This window comes from Gasterosteus aculeatus, chromosome 10 (assembly GCF_964276395.1).
Source record: "Gasterosteus aculeatus chromosome 10, fGasAcu3.hap1.1, whole genome shotgun sequence".
Classification (NCBI taxonomy): Eukaryota; Metazoa; Chordata; class Actinopteri; order Perciformes; family Gasterosteidae; genus Gasterosteus; species Gasterosteus aculeatus.
The window spans coordinates 11,319,766-11,339,826 of NC_135697.1; the positions used below are offsets into that span (position 1 = coordinate 11,319,766).

The following is a 20,061-nucleotide window of genomic DNA, read 5'->3' on the forward strand; positions in this document are numbered from 1 at the left end:
CGTAAACGAGGGGGATGATCTCTCTCTTGTCCCTCGTCGGGAAACGGAACCTCGCCGACGTCCACGAGGGGCTCAGAGCCACTGCCTCCACATTGCTTTTGGACTCTGACAAATTGGGAGGGGGGGGGGGGGCGGGACAAAACCTCAAGGATCCAGATGCTTAATTGAAATGCAGTGTGCAATTATCTTTATAATATGTTTACAAATGAGGTCTAGTCGGCGTCAATCTCTGGAGTGTGTGGGGGTGTGTATTTGTATGCAGGAGGAGTTTCGGTGCTCAGTGTGAATACATTCTCACACCTAGATCAAAAAAAAAAGTGAGATTTATAATCCGTGTAGCTCAATATAAATTGTTGTAGATGATCATACACATCAGCTGTGGAGATGAGTGCGTGAGATTTGTGTGTGCAGCGCATCGCAATGTGAAACACGAAAGAGCAGCGAGAAAGCGAGGCATAATTCTAAAAAGAGAAATATATGGGATTGCGGTTTAAATTTGGATAACAGGGCATTTTATCCAACGTTGCATGATTTATCGAGATGAGCTACAATAGTCGAGTGAATATATCAGTAAGGAGACTAAAAGCATTTGCCACCACATTAAGGAGAGTCCGTGAAACAATTATTCTCACCTGAGATGTGTGTGTGTGGTGTGTGTGTGTGTGTACGCGATGAAAGGTTAAACCTTGTTTTGTCTCTTGAGAGAACGCACTCTCACTCTAAAAGAAAACACGCGCGTTCTCTTTCTCCCCTCAGTCAATTTGTCGACTTGTGTTCAGTTGAACCGCTCAGACGATGAACTTCGAGCTGCGCCGGCGTTCGAAAAATGGACAAGAAATAACTAGTATTCAAGTTATTGCCAGCTGTTCCTGAACAGAGAAACACCTAATGGCACATTTAATAAAACATATTTAAAAATAAAATAAAAAACATTTTAACTGCAACATGCGGTTGGTGGTGCTTTGCGAGCACACGGAATAAATAAAAAAACATATTTGAGAGGGACAGAAACCCCCTAAGGCATTATACGGAAATTCACCGTGGGAAAAGAGTATATATTTTGAGTCACCATTTGCGACATGTGATAAGATCCAATTTAACTATGCATAAGCAATATCTTCCTCTTTATTTTCCGATATGACAGCTCAGGACCGAATTGGAAGCCCGCTGGTTTCTGGAGCTTCTGAATAATAATGTACATTACGGACACAAATAAATAACTAAATGTGTTTTTAAATGAAAAGAAGTTGCATTTTTTGTATAACGATAGTGCAGAAAGACAACAATATGAGTTCAGTGAGTCATTCACTGACTCATCTACACTAATTAGACTGAAGCGACACAACAAACAAAAAAAATATAACCCAGAACATCAACAGAATTTTATTTCTGCCTCAAGGGGAGAAAAACTGTTAACTGTATTATCGCAGATCTGGGCCTGACTAAATCTGCATAGCTTCTTTAAACAGAGGCCCAAAAAGCCCATCTGGCATGGAGACCAATGAAAGACAGCGGTGGGCGAGGACACGTTCAACAGCGGAGAAAGACTACAGATACAGACAAAAGTGTAAAAAGTGTACTGCATCAGACTAATTGTCACTATGTAGTTTCACAGAGGGGGGGCAGCGATTGAGAGCCCTAATGGAGTAACACACATCCACCCCTGGTGTGGCCACTTTAACAGAGAGAGAGGTGTGTGTGTGTGAGTTGCCACTGGCCAGTTAATGACGACCCATAATGCATTTTGTGGGTGATATGAGCAGTGAGATCAGACATATGGTCAGCCTGGATAGAGCGGACAGGCAAAATATAAAAGCAGAGGCAGAAATGGGGGAGAGAGAGGGGAGCGGAGAGAGCATGTTTGTGTCAGAAAATGAGACGGGCGATGAGGTAACGAGTGATGGTAAAAGGGAGGAGAGGGGGAGAGAGAGAGAGAGAGAGAGAAAGAGCAGAGGAGAAAGTGAGGCACGGAGTGCAGGAAGAGTTTGAGTCTTACCATGTCAATGAGGCTCTCCTGGATCCGGTTCAGTGTGGTTCTCAGTCTGCTGCTGATGAGGCCCAGACCCGATGACTCATACTGTACAACACACACACAGACGTTTATATTTTTATATGAACAAAAACAAAAATATTTCCTGCACCGTGTACAAACATCTCACTCTATAAGCGCACACACTTTGGCAATGTGAAGGCGCACGCACACACACACACATCTGCCTTCGTCTCACGTAGTCGCAAACATGAGAATCTTCACTCTCTCCTTTTAGGAGGAGTAAACTGGGGGAGCGGACGTCAACATCAATCTCAGTGTGGAGAGGGAGAAAAAATAAGCACAGCCTACGCGCTACTGGAATCCCTCTCAGACGCGTTTGATGTCACTTCAAATGGAAACGGCAAGTGTCGACGAGCATTTACGGACGCGCCAGGCTTGTGTGTTAGTCGTAATGCTGCGAGAGGACCACGCTTACCAAGCAGGCCGGGCCCACCACCCTGACGGGCCCCGCGTCTCTGCCACCATGAGTCGGCAGAGACGGACTCGGGACGGGCTACGGAGGACGGATGGGCAGCAGAAAGGAAAAACACAAGAAGCAAAGTTGCACATGAAAATAAAGAAAAACACTGTGGAAGAAGTATTGATGACAAAAAAAAAAGGACTTGAAAGAAGCAAACAAACACAATAGGATTAATGAACACAATTGGTGGAATTCCTTGTGTACACATCAACAACTGAATAGTGTCTTCTGTGTCCCGGCAGGAAGCTTACTAAGGTTGGAAGGAAAGGCTCTGATGACGGACGGACGGCTTATTTTGAAAAATTGAGGTTTGAAAGAGGTCGACACAGGGAGAGTCAAATGAAAGACACTACAGAGTTGTATTATGGGAAGCGCGATGCCGGTTGGCCGCAGCGCCCCTTCAATGAAGTTGCCTCAAACCCCAAAGGAATAAAATAGCGTTGCATCAGAGTATAACATTTTAACTCCAACTATAAGATAACTCGCCTCCCCTTGGAGAACTGGTATCTTTGGTTATTAGTCTTAATTCTGCCTGGTTCAAACGTATCTGAAGAAGATAGGAGGGGGATTTTATACACAGGAGACTCGTACGGTGCTAAAAGTTTGACTTCCACATGTGCATGCCAGATGAATATAATCCATTCTGATGAACTGTGAAAAAGGAAAGTTTCTTGCATTATCGATCATTTTCAGAGAAGCCATCAACATCAGACACTTCACTCTCTCTCTCTCATCATTGTTTTAGTATCCAGTCTCTCCCTCCTTCCTCCGCTCTGCCATCGCACGTACAGTGAAAAGTTAAAAAGGATCCTTATCTTCCCTCCATCTTTCCCCTCACATCTCTCTCTGCCTCACTCTTTTTTTTTTCCTTACCATGTCTCGTATTCAAATATCCAGGTTAATCCATTGGGGCCAACTTTCCATAATTCTAAAGCATTAATCACTTTTCCAAAAATAGTTCAGAACTGCACTGAAAAGCGGAGTCATTAATGGCATTGGAGAATGTGAGCATGGCACATAAAGCATCTTTAGCATATCCGTGTGACGGAGTCAATAGTGCAGCTTGCCTCGACAAGGACAATATACACAGATAATGGTCTATTTACCCTTTTGAATATTAATGTCACCCATTACTCCTCAAGTGGAGGAGTCAAGCAGCTCCATTTTGATTCCAGCGGTGTAAAGCGAGCAGAGCCTAGGTCGAAATACCAGCATATGTGCATAGCAATTTTCCATAATCTTTTTAAAGATTCATGGGGGGGCATTAGCATTTTACGGTAGCTGCCTCTTTGAGTAAGACTATTAAAACGGACCGGTTCATGATACCGAATTTAATGAGGACTAGAGGTACACGGGGAGAAGAGTCAAAGATCCGGAGTGATGCAGGCAGAGCGATAAGGACTGCAATGGGAACTGTGCGAGAAGAGAAAAGAAAAAAAAACAGAAGAAGAACAAAGCTGTGTAAAAGGAGCGGCGCATGTGAGATTAAGGACACTGTGGCACAGAAGATAAAGAAAAAAGCAGAGGGAGGGGGGGAACGAGGGGGGGAGGGGGGGACACACAGAAGAAAATGGCACACAGTCTGTGCGTGAAGAAGGGTAGGGACAATTTCAGATAAGGAGGACGGAAAGAGTGTTGGTGTCCATAGAAGCGCGGACCGCGCTCACATGCTGCACATTCACCGCTCGCGGTCAGGCCGAGACCAAGATGTCAACGTACAGCCACCGTGTGCGTGCGTGCCTGTCACCTTCCCCCATCTCCCCAAGGCGCGTGCACGCACACGCACACACACACACACACACACACACACAAGTCAATAATGTGTAGTGGAGCGCCCCCCCTGCGGAGCGTTCATCCTCTTTATCTCTTCCACCTCGGTGGGACAGAAGTCATTTTGTTGGTGTCATTATTACTTCCCCCGAGGGTGGTGGTGACACAAATGCGGTTTGCTTTCTTTGAGAGGCGCTCTAAATGACATGATGGTCTCTCCGCGCAGCCCGGAAAAGTGCGCTCGCACACCGTAACCTATCGTTCAACTTAAATCTACACACAAGACGGAGAGCGATGAGAAATGACGGAGATTATGAACGAATATTATCTAATAAACATGAGGGTTCAAGATCGAGAGTCAGGAATAAATGAAGGCAATTTTCTTAAAGCCACCGATGCAGCACAAGTAATATTTTGTAGCTGCAGGCATTGCAATAGAATAAAATCTTATACTTATGGTAACTCAAAAACACATTTCTTGTTGTGTTGCAGCTCATCAAAACTCCTCTTTCTATGGTTTTTTATGGAATTTTCAAGCCTTCATTTTATTTCATTTTTAATGACAGATGGCAGGAAATGAGGCAGTGGGAGGACGAGGACTGACTGGTGGGACTCAAATCTGGGATGTGTAGCGGTTCATTGACGGCTGCGGAAAACTCCAGCTTGTGTTGTACATCTGCCCGAGATCCAGCGGGAAATGACTTGAATACATACTACGCGTTGTTTTACCAACGTGTCATCAAGGGGTAGCACAGGGACCGGAAGTACTGTACCATGTCGTTGCGTCCGAAGAAAGTGTACACGGCGTATAAGTAGTAGTCGAAGAGCTGCGACACACAGTGGATGACGTCGAAGGCGATCGGCTTCAGAATGTTCATCATCTGCATGTACTTCCCTGTTCGGAGAGGACAGGTAACAAACAGTTAGCAGCACGTGTTCCTGGTTGTACACCAGTGGAGACACACACACACACACACACACACTGGGTTTCATTTCAGGCATAAGAACGGTTGTATTTTTACCCAGCACAAGTAATGAAATGCTTCTTTTCCTAAATAAATCTGGTGAGAGATTAAAAGACTTAAACTGCAGGGAGTCCATTGGGGGGAAAACTTCAGTACAAGCACATTGCATTTGCATACACTAAAGCGCAAGGATTCAGTTTAGCAGGAAGGTAACAAAAGCAATTTGTACAAGTACGGAGGTGCAGGGGTGTAACATGGTTACCATTGACATTGAGCAGAAGGGATGAACGGAGGGTAAAAAAGCAGGAATAAACTCAATCGCGCTGGTATTGCCACTGAGGCAGCACTATGCTCTCACTCATTTTTCAGACCCTTTCACTTGACCAATCAAACTCCATCAAAGGGCTCCACAGACTAAATTAGCAGTGATTTCTTGGAATCAAACATTGTTTTTTCACTCAGTTTTGCTACATAGCTCTAAATCAATGTAGCTGATGTAAATAAAAGACTAATTCTATTTCGTACTGGACAGTGTGTCGGGGTAAGTCTTTCAATTTTGAGCAGAAGACAAATAGGACACTTTAAAATAAAACTGGTAGGAGGACCGGATTCTGCTGGAATAATAGTGAATCTGTATCATCCTTAATTATTAAATCAATTAATTGGCTTAAAAGAATTCAGGAGGAGATAATTGCCACGTCCAATTCCCTTTCACACAAGGAAAAGGGGACTTCATGAAGGTCACATCACCAAGAACCACGCTTCGGCTCAGACGTCTTCAAAGCCACGTCACAGAGACGCATTAGCAGCTCTTTGGAGACCAAAGGTCAGAGCTCAGGTTGAAGGCTAATAAGTATTAGTGCGGCTCAGTCACACCGATAGCAGCAGAGAGGGGAATAAGTAGAAACCTCGGCAGGTTAGAGAGAGGAAAGTAATGGAGTGTGTGCGCATGTGTGTGTGTGTGTGTGTGTGTGTGTGTGCGCGCATGTGGGTGTGTAGGCGCACTCAGGACTCACCGACGAGCCGGATGACGTTGAGGGTGGTATTGGTGAGAATCGGTGCATTGGTCTTATTAAGGTTGTAGTCAGACTTTTTCTTGCTTCTTATGGTCTCTCGGGACGCACTGATGGTGCGGGCGGGATTTGGGTGGTGGGAGGGAAAAGCAGGGCAGAGTCATTAGAGGAGGAGAGACTCGGTAACACGCGTTAACATCACTAATTCTCAGAAATGACCGGGCAGGTTCAAAATGCTCAGCGCTGGTCCGAGTCTTCTAACTGATCAATTTGAACCCGTTGCACAGTCCCGGGGCCCCCGTGGGACCCTCGGGGGTAAAGCTTCTGAACCGGTGATCCGGAGCACCGGACCTCATTACATGGGCCTTTTTAATTTCCGGGTGTGACCATGCGACCTATTCAATAATTAGCAATTGGTGATTCCTGGTTATAAGAAGGGGACATTGCCATTTGACTTGACTATGGGCTCGCGTCGGGTTAAAATGGAACAGGAAATCGAATGTGGGGACAGTTCACGCGGAGACATCAGACCAGTCAATAACAAGACTGAAAAACTGAGCGCAAACATTAAGACGGCATTAACAAGTCACCGTGAATTACACGACAGGAGGTTATTACTGAAACAGCGCTTCTGTAATGAGGAGCTACTGAATAAGTAATGGTCATCTGTATCCTTGTTTCCTGCGCAAACAAGAATGTGAAATCACCGCTCAGACGCCCACAAACACACGTTTTTCCGTCCGAAAAGATTTTAAACTTCACAACGCTGAATCAAAAGACAAGAAGATATGAAAAATTAAAGCTATAAGCTGTTATGATGATAATTGTTTGCTTTAATTACATCACCCTTAGAATCCAACGCACCCCGATGACTAAATAAATACAAGACGCATTCAAATAACTCATTTAAATGCCATGATTTGCCTCTGCTTTTGTTAAACAGCGATTCATCTTCCAATACTCACCAACACGTAGGCAAAGGTGGGAAGAAAGAGAATTCTTCATGTGTAGACAAAAAGCTTTATACGAGCTTTGTGCTTACTTAGCAGGGTCAGGCAGAGGGGAGCCGCGGTGATCGTTGCCAAACGCATCAAATGTGGAATAATGCATGACTTCCTATTCTTTATGGGAGCGTGTGAAAAGTTCATCAACTCATTTTTCTTTGCATGCGTGATTAACTGGAACATTCTTTGTATTGAATAGCCAGAGGCAGATCGGACGGACACCTGCGTTAACCGCCGGGGACTTCTCCCCAAGCTGCGTGTCTCCCAAAGATGGCAAGACAATGGTAAGATGGTAAGACAATTTGACTCAGAACTGACCTCTTGAGGGGGACGTCCCCCGTCTGCTCGTCCACGTAGTCCTGCTTGAGCTCCTCGGGGACGTCACTATCACTGTCGTAGTCCTGGTACACACTCTTCTCCAGCTCGTCTGACTCGTACTTGAATTAGGAGAACGGTCAAACGGTCAGTGCAGAGAACAAGTGCAGCGCGGCAGAGATGAGCAGAAGGGAAGCACGGCGCGGGGAAATTGGGTCAAAAAGTACAAAAAGGAAGAAGAAAATGCAGACAAAGCAAACCGTGTTAAAAGGCTGTAATTGAATCATCAGAAAAGGTGTAACATCCCCTCATCTTTTGCCCTAATGGGTGCACAGGCACGACACAAGCAGAAGAAGGGTCTCAGTGTCTGGTTGAAACTCCTCTTAAATAAGACCTATTGTCTCTGTCCTCAGTTACAAGCTGAAGCAACACAGCTGGTTGTTGAGCCAGTCAGAAAAATACAACATATATATAATTATACACATATATAGAAAAAGAAGGTGTTAGGACAACGGTGTAATTTCTTCTCCCTGTTCATAAAGAGGAATACGGTTTTTACAAATAGCCCTCGAAGGAACAACTAACTGATTTTTGACTGTTGAATGAACAGCAGCAGCGGGCTGATGTGGGATATAACGATAGCGGCCACGCTCATTATGTTATCAGATTAGGATTTGTCAGGCAAGCAGAAGGGTTTTCCTTCAGTTGTTGGACAAAACAAGAGGCTCACACTCTCTCCCTTAATGAAGCTTCAGCGGCTCCTCCGGGTTTGAAGATGCAGTCGCACAACGTACCGTGATAGATGAACGGTGGAAAAAAAATACATATATCACAACTGCTCCACTGCTGCATTATTTATGGCACCAAAGTGGCAGCCCTGCTAGTATCTCCATACAACAAAGATTTTTACTTTAAGGTAAATGGCTGCCTATTTATATTTGACATAAAACAAGAGTAGAAATGTGTTGCTAAAAAATAAAAAAGGTTTTCTAATATTAGAGGGCTTGAGACTAAACACTACACTGCACAAAAAAAATAAATCATAGAAAATGACTTTATTACATGCAGCTCTACTACTACTACAGTTGAGTATTTGCTTTACCAATGAATCTACCAAAGTTGTTTTTTTTCTGTTTAACGGCTGGTGTAATATTGTTTCAAAGTGTCATAATAATGGTGCAAGTTGTGTACCGCGGGCCCTACATCATTAACGCAAGTGTGTTACGGCCCACGGCGACGACGGCCCAGTGGCTGCGGTAAACGGCTCTTCAGTTACGTGTTTGGTGATGCCCCCTCGACGGGCAGCCTCGTTAAATAAGACATACTTGGAAGTGGTTGTAGGAAAGGAAATTGCTTTAAAGACAAGGAATGACGACACAATGGCTATGATGGACAACAACAACAAAGCTGGCACAAGTGTGTTTTCAACATTTAGCAGGTTCCACGCACCCCGTTAGACGCCAGCACATCCTCGGTCTCCTCCTCTTTGTTCTCAGCAGGCATCTCAAAGGGGTTTCCCTCCTGGTGGTACTGCTGGAACAGAGAAAGCTCCTCCTGAACGGGGCCGGCCGAGGACACGGCCTGTCTGCTCGGGGAGACGGAGGGCGAACGACACTGGCCCATGAACTTAAACTCCTGGATTGGAGAGGATGGGACAGAGAAAGATTTAGGTTCATGTTTTGTAGCAAATGGTCTGTTTGCAAGGCAACACGCATGCTTTTTGCATGATGTTTCCGTCCAAAAGGATCTTTTGTTTGAGTCGGTTATAAAATATAGCCGACTCAAACAGGCTCTGATATTCAAGGGTTTATTTCATCGGTGTGGGGAATGAAATGCATCAGCAGCCACAGGGACTACAGACGTTGTATCTTCATCTGTGTTGTATAGCCTGTAGTGAACTTTACACATCTTATGGGAGGCTGACACACACATACAGACATCTTCAAGCAGGGTTCCCCCGTGATTCATATCTTCATGCAGATTTCCCAGCAGGGGTTGTGTGCGATTGGTGACAGCGATAAATTAATGCTACCGCGTCCCTCCGTTTTCTCCTGGGGGGACTTGCGTATTACTCACATGCAGCTGGGCGATGTTAAAGTTAGACTTTACTGGGCAAAGTTCCCACGTCTCATTCTCCAGAAACATCCTCAGCTCCTCCAGTCGAGCCCTGAGGAAGATGAGAGGAAAATAAAAAAGGACAAAAGGAAGTACAAGCAGATAAGATAAAAAGAAGAGGTCGACATGTGTCCATCTCTGACCAGCAATGACTTCACGTGTTCCGAGAATCCAGATTAAGTGTGCGGACATCAAAAAAAGCCTGTAAAGGTCACTGATGCACAGTGACGTGTGTGTGTGTGTCTCATGTTTCCAGGTTAACAAGCCAGCTCCCCTGTTGGTGGGTCTTGCTGGGTGAAATGTCAGAGTAGTGTTGACTTGGAACCCTCCCCGTGTTAATGGTCCTAAAGGTGTTTGAAGTGTGAGCGTGACAAGGAGGCAGCGTTGTGGCAGAGAAATAAAGAGGGGATTTTAATTGCATTTTAAGTCGGTCCATTTTGCACAGGCTGCCATCTTATCCCGCAGTTATATTCTTCTAATGGAGCGCAAAGAGAATTCAAACGGACATTTAAGCTTTGAAAACATTTCAATTGATCAGAAAAATGAGCTGGTGGGGGAAACCATAGCAGAAATTACCAAATAGCGCAGCTCTTCGATATTTCTCATTTCTGAACGCTGACAATGTCATTCTGTCCTCTGCAATACGCCCACCCCAACGGGCTGGAAAATGAATCATTACTAATGTAAAGATGATGCATTCAGGAAGCCTGCAGGCCACCAGGGCAGACGGAGTACGTGTCATTGCCTCTGGTGTTCACCCCCTCCTCCTTTCTTCATCATCATCATGTCGCTCTCCCTGGAGTCGTTATTAGAAAAGCTCCCTTCTTCGCATCTAATCCACCGTGTATCCCATCATGCCTCCGTGTCTCCCTCTTTTGACAATTTGCAACTAGGAATGACACCTATTGGCATCTGATATTTAAGAGTCTTTCCAATGATTCGTGATGGCTAATTACAGCACTGATCGATGCGAATCACATCTGATGACGGGTCGCTGTCTGCCTGACTGCATACATAATCATGTGTTAGGCAGGGGGCTACATAATCAAGAGGCAAATGCGCTTCCAACTCAGGGAGTTTTACTGTGTAATTACATATCGACTCCGTTCTTGCACGGTTGCGATTGCTTGTGAAAGTTTCTGTCACACTATCTACCATCGTCCTGAGGGGATTTCTTTCATACACATCGGGGGAGCGTGCCGCTAGATCCGCGCACTCTCCGTCTAATTGACGACAAACAACCAAATCCCATTGGCTCTGCGAAAGATTAGAAGGTGGGTCCAATCCCCACGGTAATGATCGAGATGCAGCAAAGACGTCTTGCCTGTGATAGTTTTTGAAGTAGTTGACACTCTGGCGTTTGATAGACTCCTGCAGGACTTCGGACTTGCTGCCGCAAAATTCCTCCCCCACCTGCATCAACCTGGAAGAGAAGGTTAAAAGGATGCAGAGATACACGAGGACAGAAAACAATGATGGACGAGGAGAGAAGGGAGAGAAGAATGTGAAGAGATACGACAAAGAGTATGAGTAAATAAATAAATAAGAGTATTATATTCAAGGGTTACTTGCATAAACTAAATACATTTCACTCTGTATATTCACATACAGACACAATGTCAACGGACTTGGTAACTGTAACCAATGTAATTTGGCAGTGGTGTGAAGACAAAGTACCACAAGAGTGTCTGAATATAAAGTGAGCTATCTAAAGTATTCTATTTAGACAGTTCACGGTAGCTGAATAGGAACACAGATTATCTCATTTGCAGTGTGTGCTCAGATAACAACTGCCACGCAAACAGTGGCTTCATTAGATCAACAGACACTACTTTTTTTGGAGGGGGGGGGGTGGGGGTGGAGGAGGGGCTTTTAATTTGGAGTCACAGGTTCTCAAATGTACAGATGAATGTGATGTCAACAATAATATCCAGGATTCTGGTCACAAACATGTCGGCAGGATGTGGACACACTTCGTGTCTGTGATTATCTTTTATTAACCAGAGTAATAATAATAGAATCAAAGTGTGTTGTGTAAATGGGTTTGGAAACACTACCATTATAATTTCAGTTCATGTCAATGATCATTTCTTTATTAGATTAAAGGACTTTATTTTGTCCGTGTGTTGGTGTGTGTTCACATAATCTTATTAAGTTAGAGAGTGGAGGAGGAGGGTGGGTGGGGGGGGGTTAGGGGCTGCATGTGAAAGTATATCAAGGCGAACAAGAGAAGATTTAAAAAAGACATGACAGAGAAAGGAACAGCAACAGTGGGAAGCAGGCTGAGCTGAGCGCTCTGGCCTCGGCGTGTACCTGCTGATGACGTCGAGCACCACAATGAAATCGTCGTACTTGAAGTTGGACATGTCCGTCCCCAGGATGTAGGCCTTCACTTTCAACTGGACGTCCTGGAGGAGACAAACGAGAGGCATGTGGGGAATTTGAACGAATAAATAAAGAAAGAAAGATGGGTGCGGTGAAGGCAGCATCTGGAACGCAAATGTGGAGAAAACCACGAGGAAGAGAGATGGAGACAGAGAGAAACCATTTGTTCCAACCTGCCAGATCCGAGTCAGTCCGTGCTCCAGCTTCTTCTTCACGTAGCTGCGGTCCACCACCGAGTCATCAGACTCTGCTGCCGCTGCACCATCTAGAGGTACTCAAAGAAAGAACAAAGTGGCGATGAATTTCCCCTGATGCATCGCATTTACCTTATTGTTCGACAGGGGCCGTTACGGGCATCACTCGGAGAATTCAACTCACTGATTTCATCCAATGGACAATTTGTGAGGCGTGAGCGGACTGGATCAGAATCTGTACTAAAGTCCAAAAAGACTTTTGAATAATGAATAACCTTTAATAAGGATGAAATAGGATTCCTCCGGTGCATTCTAATATTCTAATAGAGAGGAAAGCAGATCTGAAACGTGTGACTGTCGTCCTTCATTGTCAGCTCGGCCACGTCAACAGTCGCTTTGAATTCCAGCTGAGACTTTATGTCCAAGAAGTGGATGTCAGCCGGCATTTGACGGGAGCGTAGGTCGCGGAGTCCCCCGAGAGAGAGAGAGAGCGAAGACTGACAATATGACAATACCGGATGGCACTTCAATAAGGGGCCGGGGGTGGGCAGCCAGCCAAATGAAACCAACATCTGCAGTTGACTGGTTCGATTCCCCCCCCCATCACCTTACTGATCGGCTAGAACGCCGTGCGGACTGTGACAGGACCTCTTTTTTAAAAATGAATAAACGCCATAAAATGCGCATTAAATATTTACGGTTTTACTCTACAGTGATCCCGGGTCAGCTACAGGGCTACGCGTGTCGTTATGGATTTAGAGCCCATCTAAACTCTTTACACACGGCAGCACCTGGATAACCAACGTCATTGTTACTGAACATCATTCAGTGCAGTATATAATAACATGGCCTAACGTGACACAATGTCCAAAAGCATTTTACAACCGTTTCTAAGCAGGAGAGACACGAATAACTCTGGTCATGGCCCTATAAGCCAGATAAGAAGTACCGAACTGCAGAGCACAAAATGAGGTTTACACACTGGTGGGCTCTGAATAAATAATGTACTTCTCTTTTTAAGGCAACATTTAAATGTGTAAGAACTTCCTCAAGCCTTTTTAAACGAGAACCAAGATGAAATGTGCTCCTTCAGAAAAGATCATTTTCTTCTCTGGTTAAAAGCGGTCTCTTAAAATACAAAAAAAAAGATATAAAAATCGCCCCCACAGCAAACCCGTTGCCATGTGATCCAATCACAGACGGGAGAACGGATCATTTAGGAGCATTGGAGAGGAAAGAATTTAAGAGTTTAAGAGCACTGAAGAAAACATAAAAGTTTCACCGCCTGAGTACGTGTGGATCTGGTCATGCGCGAGATCCCACGCGGTGCCATCCATTAGCCTCAGAACCAGATGCTGGTTAGACACATAAGTCAGAGGCATCACGGGAGACGGCCATGAATCACAGCGACTTGTTTCTCTTATTCCGAAGCACGGACATGGTTGAGAGACCTAAAGTTTTAAACATACAAACACAATTCAACCCAGCTCGAGCCAAAGACCTCCAAGCTGTAGTCAAAACAGAGCCACGTCACAGCGAACCTGCGGAGTCCACTTTGCTTTCTTCCATAACAAGAAACATTACACTTATATCTGTATTCTTTAAAAGGCAAAGAATGTTACTCAACAGTTAAATGGAAGGTCCAAAATGTCAGGGTGTGACATACCAGAACAAAAAGCACATCCATTAAACAAAGTATTAACATAAATGTTAACACACCCACACACTGAATATATCTAGTTATATCAATATAATAACAGAGGACGAGAGAAAGGCCGGGAAAAGTTCAAGAAAGTCTTCAGAACCGCCGTGTCGTCACTTAACGAAAAGGAAAAAAAGGTCAAAAGGGCATGAAATACCAAAGCTAAAAGACAGAAGTGGGATCAGGGATCAGTGAGTGTGGATTAATCAAAGCTCGTCTGAAATCTCAAAGTCTGTGAATGTGTTATTCTTATGGGGATAAAGAAAAAAGAAAAAGAAAAAAAGAAGTGCTTCTTTCGCCAACCTGACGTCTTTAAAAATCAAACAGGCCTGTTGTTCAGGTGCAACACAACTACACGTGTGAGTGTAATCCAGGGTTTACACAACGACATCAGCCAATGTTTGACGTGATGTTTTCACTTGAAAAAACTGCAATTATTCTTAAAAGCAAACTCCACGCATCATTCAGGTCAGTCAGTCTTATTGGACTTCTACGGCATAAATGGGAATAGAAGTGACTCCCGAGGGAGCAGCGGGACGTCAGACTTCCCAAAACAAATTGAAATGATTACGGTGCAATATTTTTGCCGGGTTTCGTACCAACCAACCAGAGGTGTGTTAATCCGCCGAATACGATGCGTGACGACAATTGACACACATTTTGGCCATTTGAAAACCGCACTCGCCGACATTGCGATTTCCATGGATTGAAATAATTGTGCCCCTATAAATCATCCAATCATCCATGAATGATCGTCGTTCCTTGTGGCTCTATCGTAACGTGTGAGAAACAGCCAGCGGCATAGTTCACCTCACAAGGTCGAGCGGCTCTGTGGTTTTGGATTCATCGGCGCGCAAGAAGAGCCCCGCTGCACCCACAGGACCCGCGTTAATCGCACTCTGAGGCATTTAATTAGCAGCACGGAGGATCCGTCCGTCTGACAGAAGGCTCAATGCACCAAAGAAGAGACGAATCCTCAAGTGGGATTCATGTCAAATGGTGTTGCGTTAGCTTGGCACGATGTGGTTCCCTTAATGGCTTCAAGTGTCCCACCACAATAATAGGCCATTTAAGAAGCGTCGCCTGTAATTAAGTTCAAACGAGATGGGACAAAGTATGTCAATCCTACAATAAATGATCTGTTTCAAACACAACTTGTTGAAGACGTTTTTTCATAATAAAGTATATGCCTTGTACAGAGGTCTTCCTTATCGGTATCTTCTTCCAACACTCTATTTAGACTATTACTACTATACTATAGACTACTATATACAGTACTATATAATGTACTATTTATAATGTACTATTATCTCACTGAATTTGCAACTTTGTTCCAAGAAGCTGAAAGGCTGAATATTCTCATAAAATACATAAAATAAAATAAAAAACTTTGTTAATTATTATATGAGTGCTTTAAAACACAAACAAAAGGTATCATGAAGCCCAATAGTTGTTTTAAAGTTGATACACCTTTCACAAAAGCAGATCATATCAGACTTTTGGCTAAACTCTTCCCCTGGATACATCATGGATCTCTGCAATCATCCCATTCGGTTTCCCTTTGTTGTATGCATTTATCTGATGTTGTGATCCATCTCAGATTCTGCATTTCCCCGGGAGTCTGCTCACAATGCACATAATCCATTTCTTTCCTTTCATATAGTATTACCTCCACAGGCAGCACAGTCATGTTACAGCCATTCATAGTCATGATGTCCGACGGTGACATTGTGGCAGGGTTTAATAAGACGTGTCTGAGAATCTCAAACCCTGTCCTTGGGACTCCAATAACATTGGCTTGAGTTAAGTCGAGAGACGGAACACATTTAAAAACAATTGAATCACTCGCTAAAAGGCAAAAGAACAAAAAGGCTTTGGAGAAATTGGAGCGGGTAGACTTGACATCACTGGATTCCATTTAATGAGCACGAGTGCGGGAGAGCGAGTGTGTGAGAGCAAAAACATTTGGCGAGCGCAATGGATGCTGAATCATGTCCAATCAGACAGGTCGCATTGAAGGGTGCAGCGTGGCCACACATTTGCGGACAAATACGATCCAGAGCATTGAATCAAAGTCTCTTCGTCCAGACAAGTGTGATCACGGTCTCAAACGCGTTTAAAAAGCTTCAACAAGCACGACCAAACCCACTTCATTTTAGAGGATTCCATCACAATTTATACCCTACATATTTGTAATTAATTTATTCAGTGTCGGGTGCACATGCCACAGTAATGAGTTCAAATGGTTCAATGTGGGAACTTCCGAACTGGGGGTCCTTTCAGGGGGATGCACTGAACAGGCTTGCACATAAATCCAACTACTTTATACACGTCAGCGGGTTGTAAATATCAAAAAAGAAAGAATTACGTTAGATTGGCTGCCAAGTCAAGATGCCATAGTGGAACGGAGGTATGACGCAATAGGAAAGTAAGATGAAAAAGATAAAAAAAATAACTATTCAATATGCAGCGCTGGAGGTCAGTAAACCATGACTTCATTCACACCGCATGCGCTCTATAGTTTACACTCTACGTTACTGCTGCGCCTTAAGGTGTGAAGGCCAACTCTCGCCCCCGACTGCTGAAAACTGATCTTTGTCTTCATCACATAGGAGCAGACAGCCGCCATATATTTCAGTATTAGCCAACATGCTCCTTTATTATTCCATCACACTCGTGTTAAATCTATTCTGTCATGTAGGCATGCGACCCGGAGCCATTATTCCATTCCTGAAATAACCTTTCCTTTGGCCAGTGGCAAAATAACATTACACCAACCCGCTCAATTTATTAGGTGGCCGAATGCTGTTTTAGCATTCTCAAGGAGGTGGGAGCCGTGTGTGTGTCAGTGTGTGTGTGTGTGTGTGCGAGATTCAGTGGGCCTGACAGTTGAGACTTTGATGGCGTCCCGCGTGAGATGGAGGTCACTGTATGCCGAGGTCGTACTCCTCAACAAATGAGACCAAAGGCCCATAATCATTAGTCTGATGGACCCTGTGCACGCATTAGAAGTGAGAGGAACAAGGTGCCAGGACAAAAGCAGGGTCAGGGACACCTTTATACAGAGGACGGAGGGGGACGGACAATCAAATAGCCAGATGATAGATGTGCCTCGTGAAAGGAAATGCGGCGCGTGTCCTCTCCCCTTGAAGGGAGGGGGGAGAGGGGGGTGTCGCATCTAATGAAGGATGTAGGGGACTGTCGCCCACCATTCCCGGAAATCTTTCCGTCCTCATCCACTGGCCTAATGGATCCGGTGCGGTGTGGGAGATGGGAACTAGTAGAACGCTCGCAGCTCATTTGGCAAAGCAAATGAGGACACAGTGACGAGGTGAGGAAAAAAAAAAAGAAATTCAACAGACTAAATCCAGCAGGGTTTACTTTTTCAAAACAGGTAAGACATTCTACTTCTTGTGGAGCTTCCTGCTAAACCGTGAAGTATGTATCGCCTTGGCAACAGAGCTTCTCCAGGCAGATGTTTTCATGTCGGGCTGACTGAAGGCAGGAAGCTGAGACACAAGTAAGACTTTTCTCGTTGATCCAGATACAAGCTTTGGGTTTGAACAGATGTTCAGTCGTCTTGCCATAACTTGAGAGCAGCTTCCAGTGGAGAGTCAGTGTAATTTATACTGTTGTCGGCAGAAAATGCACAAAGAGTTCTTTGCTTCCTCTTTTCTAAAACGATAAAAACGGCTCAAGTGATATTGGAGGTTCAAGAATGTCACTGGGGAGAACAAAAAAAAAAAAAAACACAATGTGGAAAAAGTCATTTCATCTGTGAACGGTACCACCGTGAAGTGAAACAGCGAGACACGAATGTCCTGAGCTCAAGTCAAAGTCCCGCGTAAATCACTAGTGCTTCATCACCTGTGCATATATTTAGCCTTAAAACTAAACCGCTAGTCCCCATCCATTTTCCAATGTGAATCCAACAACGTGTGCATATAATGTGTATTCAAGTAATTAGGACAGTGTCAAACAAATTGTGACAAAATTAATACACGCAAACCACCGCAGAGACGCCGAACGAATGCAGAACCACACCATCTCCTGCGGTTATTGGAGGAAGGAGGCGTTTAACAGCGTGATCTAACGTATTTATGCCGGTGCGGATGACCTCTACACTGAGAGGGAGCTCAGAAGGTGCTATAAAGTATCACCACACTGCACAATTTCAATACTCTTTTGTATGTGAGCTAAAAGGCTGATAGAGCCTCTGTATGTGGAGGTCTATCTGATCAAATCAACCTGTGCCATTTTTTTTTTTTTAAGTAAAACTCTCTTACCTGCAGTGGGCGTGGCCTCGTGTTTGTCATGCTCCTCGTGCCACTGCATGGTGCGGTGGTAGCTAACCATCACCTCCCACAATGCCTTGCACAGATCAGTCAGGCAGGGAATGTAGCTGTCCAGAGTGATATGCTGCCGACAAGAGAAGAGAAATTAACATTTACAGATGAATCTCAAATGGCCCTCACAGAGAGGACTGTAGATCTACAACATGCAGAGGATCGTAAAAGCAATACATCAGCTACGACATAATGTCTAACTTTATTGTTCCTGCGCACTATGAGACAGTATTGAAAGGTACATTGGAGAGGATTAAGTATTTAAGGAGTGAGTAATCCTTCGGAGTTGTCATGTCATCCAACCTGAATGTGAATTGGTTCATTGGATAGTTGGAATGTTAATTTCAATAACATTTTCAGTGCTTTCGTGCATTTTTTCCACTTCACGTGGGAACTCGAAGGACAAATCACACTGCTGTTTTATCCGCACACATCCAACCCATATCCACGTCACATTCTGAGCTCTCAGAGGGCCCGACCGCCTCGGAGGATGTGTGTAAGTTACTAGTGCAGCCCCTGACAGGGCTCAGGGTCCCGCCGGACAAACTAGACGAATGGATCCCTGCCGGATCAAACGGTGCCGTCGCCGGCAGCAGCACTTCAATCACTTGAAGTGGTTGCAGACCCCCTGCTTCCTTTGACAAAAGCATTGTGAACATAAACAACACAACACTCTGCCACTGACGGTCGCTTTTTAATGAAGAGCCCAACTGTGATCATACTGACGTGAGTGAAGTCTCCAAGTTCAACATGAGAAAAATTTAATTGCCAATCATATTGAAATAAAGAAGCCTCTGAATAAATTAAAACGAAACACCGTGCAATCCCTCTAACGATGACTATAAAATATGCACTTACCACTATAATAAATCCTCATTTCATTTTGTTTTAAAAGGCACTTTAACACCTTTGCTACAGTAATAATAATAATAATAATAATTGGTTTTATATAGCGCTTTTCTAAATGTCTCAAAGATGCTTTAACATAGTCGAAGGGGGGATGGTGTGAGGCAGACAGACAGGAGACAAGACACGAGGGGCGACATATAGGGCCGATCGCATACAACTACATAGACTGAAGGGTAGGGGAAGGGAGGCGGCTACGGGTAAGCAGATGAGAAAAGATGTGTTTTGAGGCGGGACTGGAATGTGGTGATGGAGTCGGAGTGTCTGATGAGAATGGGGAGTGAGTTCCAGAGCTTGGGAGCTGCCCTGGAGAATGCTCTGTCCCCAAAGCTGCGGAGTTTGGATGTGGGGGTGAAAAGTAGTCTGGCCGAGGTGGATCTGAGGGACCGATGAGGTTGGTAGGGGGAAAGGAGTTCAGAGAGATAGGGAGGTGCAAGTTGGTGGAGGGCTTTGCAGGTGTACAGTAAACATGAATCGATCTTTTCTTACTCAGGTCCGACAAATTATGACAGAACTGTGGTGGTGACTGACGAATCCTTGTACTCAATACAAAAAACATTTGAATCCCACCACTGGGCCGCTGTTCAACACTCGTTAATAGACTTCCCAACAACATCAATAGTAATGTTTTTATTCTAGTTGTACTATTTGTGTGCATCCAGTATCAAACATGACATGAAACACCGGCACTAACAATTATATAATAATGATAATACACGCATGCTACTGTGTACTAGAAATGTAATTTCCCTGCACAGTCCATGAAAATAATAGTTCTGAAGACCAACCTGAAAAAAAAAAAAGCGATCAACACAGCTTCAGTTACAAACCGG

The 20,061-nt window shown here is 44.4% G+C and overlaps 1 protein-coding gene across 2 annotated transcripts in view; it reads right to left on the bottom strand.

Annotated features, from left to right (window-relative positions):
• The window catches only part of vps50 (VPS50 EARP/GARPII complex subunit), a 67,839-nt gene that overhangs the window by 18,449 nt on the left and 29,329 nt on the right, over positions 1-20,061 (bottom strand). The window contains exons 13-23 of one of the 2 annotated variants that reach the window (XM_040188506.2): positions 18,263-18,395; positions 12,254-12,345; positions 12,009-12,103; positions 11,020-11,118; positions 9,657-9,747; positions 9,030-9,215; positions 7,584-7,702; positions 6,265-6,371; positions 5,057-5,178; positions 2,469-2,546; positions 1,997-2,077 (exon numbers count right to left, since the gene is read on the bottom strand). In XM_040188506.2, coding sequence (XP_040044440.1) covers positions 1,997-2,077; positions 2,469-2,546; positions 5,057-5,178; positions 6,265-6,371; positions 7,584-7,702; positions 9,030-9,215; positions 9,657-9,747; positions 11,020-11,118; positions 12,009-12,103; positions 12,254-12,345; positions 18,263-18,395 — 1,203 coding nt within the window. The remainder of the gene's footprint in view (positions 1-1,996; positions 2,078-2,468; positions 2,547-5,056; positions 5,179-6,264; positions 6,372-7,583; positions 7,703-9,029; positions 9,216-9,656; positions 9,748-11,019; positions 11,119-12,008; positions 12,104-12,253; positions 12,346-18,262; positions 18,396-20,061) is intronic. The other variant, XM_040188507.2, reaches the window with a different exon arrangement.